This window comes from Crinia signifera, chromosome 3, assembly GCF_055691185.1.
Source record: "Crinia signifera chromosome 3, ASM5569118v1, whole genome shotgun sequence".
Classification (NCBI taxonomy): domain Eukaryota; kingdom Metazoa; phylum Chordata; class Amphibia; order Anura; family Myobatrachidae; genus Crinia; species Crinia signifera.
Window position 1 is genome coordinate 13,640,650 of NC_139219.1, and position 11,640 is coordinate 13,652,289.

An 11,640-nucleotide genomic window follows, 5' to 3' on the forward strand; every position below is an offset into this window, starting at 1 on the left:
GTCCAGTGTGTACGCACTTTAAACACACAAGATTAATTATTCTAAGGCTGGGTACACACCTTTAATATTTGGTAAAGGCATACATACTTACCAATCATCTGCCCAATGTGTTGTGCCTGATGTCATTACATATGGGGTTATTCAGACCTGATCGCACGGCTGCTACATTGCGGAGCCCTGTGATCACCAGAGTGAAAACCCACCCTGTGCAAGCCTGCGATTAGTTGCAAATCTATTTGCAATCACTCCCCATCAAATTATTTTCCCAGTGTGTGTGTAGCCCAGGACTTACTCAGCGGCTGTGATAGAATCAGGCTGATCGGGGGCGGAGCTGACATCACATGACTTCCCCTCACACACCTGGCCACGCCTGCGTATTCCCTGACACTCCCAGATAACAGCCGCTCACCATGTAATGATTCCCCAGTGTGTGCAGTGTGTGCGTAGCCCAGGACTTACTCAGCGGCTGTGATAGAATCAGGCTGATCAGGGGCGGAGCTGATGTCACATGACTTCCCCTCACACACCTGGCCACGTCTGCATATTACCTGACACTCCCAGATAACAGCCGCTCACCATCTAATGATTCCCCAGTGTGTCCAGTCTGTGCGTAGCCCAGGACTTACTCAGCGGCTGTGATAGAAACAGGCTGATCGGGGGTGGAGCTGATGTCACATGACTTCCCCTCACACACCTGGCCACGCCTGCATATTACCTGACACTCCCAGATAACAGCCGCTCACCATGTAATGATTCCCCAGTGTGTGCAGTCTGTGCATAGCCCAGGACTTACTCAGCGGCTGTGATAGAATCAGGCTGATCGGGGGCGGAGCTGACATCACATGACTTCCCCTCATACACCTGGCCACGCCTGCGTATTACCTGACACTCCCAGATAACAGCCGCTCACCATGTAATGATTCCCCAGTATGTGCAGTGTGTGCGTAGCCCAGGACTTACTCAGCGGCTGTGATAGAATCAGGCTGATCGGGGGCGGAGCTGATGTCACATGACTTCCCCTCACACACCTGGCCATGCCTGCGTATTCTCTGACACTCCTAGATAACAGCCGCTCACCATGTAATGATTCCCCAGTGTGTGCAGTGTGTGCGTAGCCCAGACTTACTCGGCGGCTGTGATAGAATCAGGCTGATCGGGGGCGGAGCCGACATCACATGACTTCCCCTCATACACCTGGCCACGCCTGCGTATTACCTGACACTCCCAGATAACAGCCGCTCACCATGTAATGATTCCCCAGTGTGTGCAGTGTGTGCGTAGCCCAGGACTTACTCAGCGGCTGTGATAGAATCAGGCTGATTGAGGGCGGAGCTGACATCACATGACTTCCCCTCACACACCTGGCCACGCCTGCGTATTACCTGACACTCCCAGATAACAGCCGCTCACCATGTAATGCTTCCCCAGTGTCATACCCTCCAACTTTTGACAGACCCAAATCGGTACATGTTCAGAAGGGGGCGTGTCCAATGGCAAAATGGGGCATGTCCAATGTCAAAAGGGGCATGTCACTGACAGGAATACTAAGACACCTAAAAAATATATTGAATGAGGGCATTGAGGGGGATGGCTTTGGTGGGGGCTATTGGGGCCGTCCCCAGTCTCCATTCCCCCGTCTTGCAGAAGAGATGATGAGCTCACCAGTGTTCCCCAATAAACTGGGAGAATATAGGCACATTGATAGACGGCACAAGTCTCTATTTATAGTGCTCAGCAGCTGGGCGGGTGGTGTGAGACGCCGGCGCTGCGTGTGATCCAAGTCACACTTTGTTCTCCTGCCGCTTCCAGCCAGACGTCCAGTGAGGCGTGGGCATGTGGGCGCTGTTGCGGAAGCAGTCTCAAGAGCTTGGGGGCATGTGGCTGTACATAGAAGTAAGTGGACTGCAATTACTGTGTGCGGACCGACGCGTCCCCGGCTTTCTGAGCTGGAGAGCATCAGGAGACCAGACTGCCCTTCTTCTCATAAAACTGCCGCCTCCCAGCTCCATGCACTGTGATTGGCTGCGGTGCAAGGCAAGCCTCGCTCTGCAGCCAGCCCCTCTTCTCCCGGCGCCACCTTCGCTTGTGATTGGCTGTTTACCACCGACGGTCTGAACAGGCCAGCCCCTGATCGACAAAAATCGGTACATTCGGTGCATGTTTATTTAGCCGGTACAGACCGTAAAAAAAGGGCACTGTACCTGCTAAATCGGTACCGTTGGAGGGTATGCAGTGTGTGCAGTCTGTGTATAGCCCAGAACTTACTCAGCGGCTGTGATAGAAACAGGCTGATCGGGGGTGGAGCTGACATCACATGACTTCCCCTCACACACCTGCATTATCCCTGACACTCCCAGATAACAGCCACTCACCATGTAATGATTCCTCATCAGTATGCACATTCTGTGCATAGCTGTATCAATCACTGCCTACTACTACTAAAAGAGACACTGCTAATAAAAATATAATTATGCTTCCTTTACCAAGGTGCATTTGTGGGCTGCACACTGCACATCCTGTGAGGCCACTCTCGCTCATACCCCTCCCTTTTTCTTGCATTGTAGTGACAATTGGGTGGGGGCAGTGGCGTAACTATAGCAGGGTTGCCGACTTTATCATTCTCCTCTCCGGGAGAAGCCCGGAGAGGAGAGTTTCAGCAGCTCAGGGGGCGGGGCTTAAGTGTGATGTCACTAAGCCCCACCCCATGATGTTAAACCAGCTAATTCAGGGAGCTCCGTGGAGGGGGCGGGGCTAAAATGACGCGATTGTGTCATTTTAGCTCCGCCCCCTCCTCTGAGACCCGAGGATTGCGGCATTTTAATGCCGCGATCCGGGGGACAGCGGGGGTCCCCCCTGAATCCAGGAGGGTTGCCCACCCTTCCGGGGGGCCGGGAGGGGGACCCGATTTTCGGGAGACTCCCGAAAATTCCGGGAGGGTCGGTAACTCTGAACTATAGTCCCGCAGTCCCGCGGTGGCGGGGAGGCGCTGAGGTGGTGTGGGCGCCGGGGGGGGCTGCGGGACTATTATTACTCACTGCTTTGCCTTCAGTTCTGCTGCCAGTGCCTGTGCAGGTTCCCAGCTCTCCCGGCTACTGCTGCAGCAGTGACACTCGGAAAATGGCTGCCCCCATACTGCAGACAGTTTTCCGTCTGTTGTATGGGGGCAGCCATTTTCCAAGTGTCACTTTTCATTAGGAGCAGAAGCCAGGACCAGACGCAGATGGATCCGGCTCCCCTCCGCGCACCCCGTCTCCCCTCCACTGGCAGAACAACCGCAGGCCGCGGCTCAGGTAACGGCCGCACGGGGAGTGACGGGGGTGGTGTTTACTCTAGGGGGGCGCCCCCCTGCATTTTCGGCAGGGGGGCGCAGAATTAATAGTTACGCCTCTGGGTGGGGGCCCTTTCTAGATTTTGCTATGGGGCCCTCAAAGTTCTAGCTACACCTGTGTGTGTGTGTGTGTATATGATTCTAATCAGTCCCTGCCCCAGTGGAGCAATCTATATTCCCTACAACATGTACACAAACATTCATTCTAGGGTTAATTTTGTGGGAGCCAATTAACCCAGTGGTTCTCAACCTCAGTCCTCAGGGACCCCCAACGGTGCACGTTTTCCAGGTCACCTCACAGATACACAGGTGCACTAATTACTCACTGGCACATTTTAAAAGATCACAGGTGGAGCTAATTATTTTAGCTGTGCTTTTGTGAGGAGACTTGCAAAACGTGCACTGTTGGGGGTCCCAAAGGACCGAGATTGAGAACCACTGAATTAACCTACTAGTGTATTTTTGTATTGTGGTAGGAAACCGGAGTACCCGGAGGAAACCCACGCAAGCACAGGGAAAATATACAAACTCCATACACTGCCATAGTAGGAATGGAACCCATGACCGTGAGGCAGCAATGCTATAACAATGGAAGAGAAAAAAGGTGAATCAGTTTGACTGGGATGCACTCCTGTTCCACAGTAATAAAATATTATTTTTACCTAAAAAAGGTGTATACTTTATTTGTTGACGTATTTGATTATTTTTAGAAGTTTTATTTATTAAACTTTATTAAGAGCTAGTAGGTCATCATTCTGTAATGGTGCTGGATAATACAGTTTGTCAATGATATGAGACCTTAAGGTAAGTAGTGAAAATATTAAAACAAGATATAGATTTAAAGAGAAAAAGAAATTTTAAAGATTAAAAATCACTCTGTGAATATTGTAGCTTGAGTATACTTGTCTAGTTACTGCTTAAATTCCACAGTGTGATAGTGGATTAATGCAGTGCCTGTGTAGGGTGTTTGATTAACACGGTGATATTCTCACTGTCTGTTGTCTAATCAAAGCAATGTATTGCCCTCTGCGTATATATTCCTCAAATGGGGTTGATTCTGCCCACGATAGTTCTATCTGAACCACTGCATATGGTGCAGATGTATAATCCGTACGGACAGGTTTGTCCTACACTAGTACTAGTGCTCACAATCTGCCAGGCAGAGTCACTGGTAATTGTCAAAGGGTGTGCACTCAATTAGTGCCGTGCACACTGTGCGATCTTCCAATTGGATCTATGCTGATCCTATAAGGTGCTCTACATACAATTCATGTGGCACATATACGTGGGTCGTACACACTGTGCAATCTTCCGATTGGATCTGTAATGATCCTGTGCTTCTGAGCTTAAATGGCTGATGTGCTTTATGGTGCACTACATACAGTTCATGTGGCACGTATACATAGGTAGGAACAGTACTGATGGTATGTTGTGCACAGTTTAATGAATCACGTGTTCACATACATGCATTTCTTTATTGGGCAAGATCACTGGTAGGCTGCGAGTACGAATGTGTGATCGCTGGATGTCATACACACTATGCAATCCTCAGGTTGGATCTACACTAGCATTGTGTTTTTGTGCTAAAATAGCTACTGCATTTTGTAATGCGCTGTTAACAAGTTAATATATCACATATACATCAATGAAAGCAAATGCCAGTGGTGTACTGCACACAGTGAGTCACTGTTAACTGCCAAGATGGATCTTCAAATCACTGATTGCCATACACACTGTGCAATCCTAAGATTGGATCAACACTCGCACTGTGCTTCTATGTTTTGATAACTCATACGCTTTCTGATGCGCTTATTAACGAGTTCTGATATCACATATACAAGAGTGAAAGCCAATACCAGTGACGTATTTGACAGGCTTAAATGGATTATATGTGCACAGCAAAACAGTTCTCTAACGGGCACAGTTACTGGTAGCTGTCGCAATAAATGTGCAAACACTGATTGCCCTACACACTGTGCAATCCTCAGATTGTATCCCCACTAGTGTTGCGCTTCTGTGTTTTAAATAACCAATGCGCTATTAAGGGTTAGTATAACATATATATGTGAATGGAACTTGTGTCAGATCGTATACACTAGATTCTATGCCAGGATCTCCTTTACTATTGACAGTGATCCATTGCCTGTGTAGGGTGTTTGATTAACACGGTGATATTCTCACTGTCTGTTGTCTAATCAAAGCAATGTGTTGCCCTCTGCGTATATATTCCTCAAATGGGGTTGATTCTGCCCACGATAGTTCTATCTGAACCACTGCATATGGTGCAGATGTATAATCCGTGCGGACAGATTTGTCCTACACTTGTACTAGTGCTCACAATCTGTCAGGCAGAGTCACTGGTAATTGTCAAAGGGTGTGCACTCAATTAGTGCCGTGCACACTGTGCGATCTTCCAATTGGATCTATGCTGATCCTATAAGGTGCTCTACACACAATTCATGTGGCACATATACGTGGGTCGTACACACTGTGCAATCTTCCGATTGGATCTGTAATGATCCTGTACTTCTGAGCTTAAATGGCTGATGTGCTTTATGGTGCACTACATACAGTTCATGTGGCACGTATACATAGGTAGGAACAGTATTGATGGTATGTTGTGCACAGTTTAATGAATCACGTGTTCACATACATGCATTACTTTATTGGGCAAGATCACTGGTAGGCTGCCAGTACGAATGTGTGATCGCTGGATGTCATACACACTATGCAATCCTCAAGTTGGATCTACACTAGCATTGTGTTTTTGTGCTAAAATAGCTACTGCATTTTGCAATGCGCTGTTGACAAGTTAATATATCACATATACATCAATGAAAGCAAATGCCAGTGGTGTACTGCACACAGTGAGTCACTGTTAACTGCCAAGATGGGTCTTCAATCACTGATTGCCATACACACTGTGCAATCCTAAGATTGGATCAACACTCGCACTGTGCTTCTATGTTTTGATAACTCATACGCTTTCTGATGCGCTATTAACGAGTTCTGATATCACATATACAAGAGTGAAAGCCAATACCAATGACGTATTTGACAGGCTTAAATGGATTATATGTGCACAGCAAAACAGTTCTCTAACAGGCACAGTTACTGGTAGATGTCGCAATAAATGTGCAAACACTGATTGCCCTACACACTGTGCAATCCTAAGATTGTATCCCCACTAGTGTTGCGCTTCTGTGTTTTAAATAACCAATGCGCTATTAAGGGTTAGTATAACATATATATGTGAATGGAACTTGTGTCAGATCGTATACACTAGATTCTATGCCAGGATCTCCTTCACTGTTGACAGTGATCACTGAGTGTACATGTGCTGCTAGCGCTGTCAGAACATGACACTATGCGCTGCTGTACACGAGTAATGATTGTGGCTATACGCCAGTGTGGGCAAGGACGCTCACTCTCCTATTAATGCCTGTTGCCAGGGATGTAATCCCCTTGGCCGGCGTGTGCTGCTGCGCCTCAGCGCTACTCGCACAGGAGCTGCTGAGCTAACTAAACAGAGGTATTTTTACATGAGACAAACAGACATTACATAATTTAACAGGCTAAATTGCTACAATTTCACAGAGGAGGGCTGCCAATGCGCATTTCACTAAGTAGCTTTTTCAAGGCTATCACCTAAGTGCTAACCATTACACCATCCGTACTGCCCTGTATATATAACACATGGTGGGGATAGAACCCATGACCTCAGCGCTGAGGCAGTAATGGTAACCATTACACCGTCTGTACTGCCCTGTTTATATAACACATGTGGGAATAGAACCCATGACCTCAGTGCTGTGATGCAGTAATGTAACCATTACACCGTCCATACTGCCCCCTATATATAACACATGGTGGGAATAGAACCCATGACCTCAGTGCTATGAGGCAGTAATGCTAACCATTACACCATCCGTACTGCCCCGTATATATAACACATGGTGGGGATAGAACCCATGACCTCAGCGCTGTGAGGCAGTAATGCTAACCATTACACCGTCCGTACTGCCCTGTATATATTACACATGGTGGGGATAGAACCCATGACCTCAGTGCTGTGAGGCAGTAATGCTAACCATTACACCGTCCGTACTGCCCTGTATATATAACACATGGTGGGAATAGAACCCATGACTTCAGCACTGTGAGGCAGTAATGATAACCATTACACCATCCGTACTGCTCCGTATATATAACACATGGTGGGGATAGAACCCATGACCTCAGCGCTGTGAGGCAGTAATGTAACATTACACCGTCCGTACTGCTCCGTATATATAACACATGGTGGGGATAGAACCCATGACCTCAGTGATGTGAGTCAGTAATGCTAACCATTACACCATCCGTACTGCCCCGTATATATAACACATGGTGGGGATAGAACCCATGACCTCAGCGCTGTGAGGCAGTAATGCTAACCATTACACCATTCGTACTGCCCTGTATATATAACACATGGTGGGGATAGAACCCATGACCTCAGCGCTGTGAGGCAGTAATACTAACCATTACACCGTCCGTACTGCCCCATACATATAACACATGGTGGCGATAGAACCCATGACCTCAGCGCTGTGAGGCAGTAATGTAACCATTACACCATCCGTACTGCCCCGTATATATAACACATGGTGGGGATAGAACCCATCACCTCAGCCCTGTGAGGCAGTAACACTAACCATTACACCATCCATGCTGATAAGGTGTAATACTGCTTAAACACTGGTTATACTGTATTTCTGTTATCAGTTAATAATTAGCAACTGGATACCTGGCTGATAGAATAGGAAAGTGAAAGTCTAATCTGTTCACAGAAGTCTTTCTATAAAATAGAGAACCAGAAAGGTTGAAGGATGGTCTCAAAATGGATAAAAGATGTCAATCTGGCTGAGAGTCGGCTACACAGCCGCCATCGGACACACATACAGCAGCACCGAGCGGCTGGCCAGTCAGGAGCTGTTCACGGGCTGCCTGTTGCCCACCTCCTAACATATAACATCCTACATCTGAATGAATGAAATATTCTTATTAAATACTTTGTTCTTTACATAGTTGAATGTGCTGACAACAAAATCACACAAAAATTATCAATCGAAATCAAATGTATTAACCCATGGAGGTCTGGATTTGGAGTCACACTCAAAATTAAAGTGGAAAAACACACTACAGGCTGATCCAACTTTGATGTAATGTCCTTAAAACAAGTGAAAATGAGGCTCAGTAGTGTGTGTGGCCTCCACGTGTCTGTATGACCTCACTACAATGCCTGGGCATGCACCTGATGAGGTGGCGGATGGTCTCCTGAGGGATCTCCTCCCAGACCTGGACTAAAGCATCCGCCAACTCCTGGACAGTCTGTGGTGGATGGGAGACATGTCCCAGATGTGCTCAATTGGATTCAGGTCTGGGGAACGGGCGGGCCAGTCCATTGCATCAATGCCTTCGTCTTGCAGGAACTGCTGACACACTCCATCCACATGAGGTCTAGCATGGTCTTGCATTAGGAGGAACCCTTGGCCAACCACACCAGCATATGGTCTCACACGGGGTCGGAGGATCTCATCTCGGTACCTAATGGCAGTCAGGCTACCTCTGGCGAGCACATGGAGGGCTGTGTGCCCCCCCCCCCCCAAGAAATGCCACCCCACACCATTACTGACCCACTGCCCAAACCGGTCATGCTGGAGGATGTTGCAGACAGCAGAACGTTCTCCTTGGCATCTCCAGACTCTGTCACGTGCTCAGTGTGAACCTGCTTTCATCTGTGAAGAGCACAGGGCACCAGTGGCGAATTTGTTAATCTTGGTGTTCTCTGGCAAATGCCAAACATTCTGCACAGTGTTGGGCGTCGGGCCCTTCTACCACCCTCATGGAATCTGTTTCTGACCTTTTGAGTAGACACATGGACATTTGTGGCCTGCTGGAGATCCTTTTGCATGGCTCTAGCAGTGCTCCTCCTTGTACAAAGGCGGAGGTAGCCGTCCTGCTGCTAGGTTGTTGCCCTCCTCCGCGTCTCCTGATGTACTGGCCTGTCTCCTGGTAGCGCCTCCATGCTCTGGACACTACGCTGACAGACACAGCAAACCTTCTTGCCACAGCTCGCATTGATGTGCCATCCTGGATGAGCTGCACTACCTGAGCCACTAGTGTGGGTTGTAGACTCCGTCTCATGCTACCACTAGAGTGAAAGCACCGCCAGCTTTCAAAAGTGACCAAAGCATCAGCCAGAAAGCATAGGAGCTGAGAAGTGGTCTGGTCACCACCTGCAGAACAACTCCTTTATTGGGGGGGGGGGGGGGGGGGGGGGGGGGGGGGGGTGTGTGTCTTGCTAATCGCCTATGATTTCCACCTGTTTGCACAACAGCATGTGAAATTGATTGTCAATCAGTGTTGCTTCCTAAGTGGACAGTTTGATTTCACAGAAGTGGGATTGACTTGGAGTTACATTGTTTTAAGTGTTCCCTTTATTTTTTTGTTGAACAGTGTATATTACAAATATATTCATAAACTTATGACACCCCAGTAGGGGATTATTTAAATCCTATTAGTTGTATTGATATAAATGGGTCAGTTGGTTCCAAAGATACAGCTGGTTGTTTAAGGGGGGGGGGGGGGGGGGGGGGGGGGGGGGGAGTTTCTCTCCTCACACCAGAAAATGCAAGGACTAGGCTGGTGTAAAATGGGCATGATCCTGGGACCATATTCCCGGATAAATCCCTGCATTTCTTGGTGTGAAAGGGGTATTATTTCATATAGCCTGGACCTGCAGTGCTCTGAATACTGCCGAGCAGCCCCCTGCTCTGCCTGGCTGTCATTTCTGCCCGGCGGCGGCTGTCCCCCAGTTACCGAGAGCATGTATTTCCCCTTGGAAATGAGCATGTAATCCCACATGGCAACGAGCATGGGACCCCTGGCAATGAGCATGTAGGTAAGCATTTATGTAGCATCATTTTTAATAGGCATTATGGTGTCTGGCATAATACATAAAGGGCATTATGGTGTAAATTTTTAATGCGCACCTTAGGAGCACAGTGCCCCTGTTTATGAAGAATATTGTGCATTATTGCTCAATCTGTTTGGTATAGTGTATATTTTGGCTCAATCCATGTGGCACATCGTGAATTTTGACTCAATCCGTGTGCCATAAGGTGAATTTTGGATCATTCCATGTGGCATAATGTGTAAGAGGAAAGTACAGTATAAGGGGGTTACTATTGTGTTGCATGATTTGTTTAAGGGGTATATGGTGTGGTAAAGTTGGGTGACCACATAAAGGTGCTGAAATGTTGTCTACCAAGTTTCGGCTTTCAGTATTTTTTTTTTATGACGTGAGTGCCACCTCACCCTGCAAGTATCTCAGGACATCGGCCTCCTGCGGGTGCACTTTTGGGCCCCCCCCCCCCTCCATATATCCCTGCATTTTTCCTATGCCCGCCCCCTGCCTTTTCCAGGCATATATAGTTAAAAGTATTTACACAAATAGAGACACACCCATGAGCAGACCACCCAACCAGAACACTGGTCACACCCCCACATTAGGTGCTGGCCACAACTTTTATTATTGCGCATAATAGGCCCTTGATAATTTTCAGATCCAGACCTTAATCTGGCTCTGCGTAACACTAGTTAGATAAGTTGGCCTAATGTATGGGGGCCTTTAGACAGCTGCCGGGATCTGGTAAAGACCACTTGAAACGCGCCTTCTCTACAAAACGTGTATTGTGGCTACCGAGTAGTGTCTCCATGCAACCGTTAGCCACTTGCAGCTGTGGGAATTACTGCACCGGGGGACCAGAGGGTGGATTATTCCACTCTACATATTCTAATGCAATGTGTATTTCCTCAGCAGCACGAGTGACAGGTTGCCTACCCCTGCGTAGCATGTAGTGTTCCCAACATGAAACTATTCAGAGATTAGGTCAGATTTTTTTCAAACTTTATTGAATTTTTTTCATAAAAAACCCTTCATTACAGAATATTTACATAAAAACATTTTTTAAACAAGGAAAGTTACTTCTCCCCCTCCCACCCTTACAAAAAAACCTGTCACATGGAAACTCAGCCAATGGATTGAAAAAGGTTTAAAAAAAAAACCCTGGGTCTATCAGTGTACCAGTCTTCCAGTTTCTAGACGTCCCGCTTATTTAAAAACAAATTCACCGGTAGAGGCTCTTACCACAAAATAAAAATCCAGTGTCTACAATGCAGGAATAGGTGCTGTGTCGTAAACACCCAATATAAATATTTTACAACTTTTCTCCATACAAGAACAAAAAGCCATGTTCTAGCCATGA

General features: G+C 47.4%; 1 protein-coding gene across 1 annotated transcript in view; it reads right to left on the minus strand.

Moving 5' to 3' along the window:
• Window positions 1-9,674: 9,674 nt before the first annotated feature.
• EPCAM (epithelial cell adhesion molecule) overlaps window positions 9,675-11,640 on the minus strand; it is an 8,454-nt gene continuing 6,488 nt past the window's right edge. Inside the window, exon 7 of the mRNA XM_083174843.1 lies at window positions 9,675-9,695. Coding sequence (XP_083030969.1) covers window positions 9,675-9,695 — 21 coding nt within the window. The remainder of the gene's footprint in view (window positions 9,696-11,640) is intronic.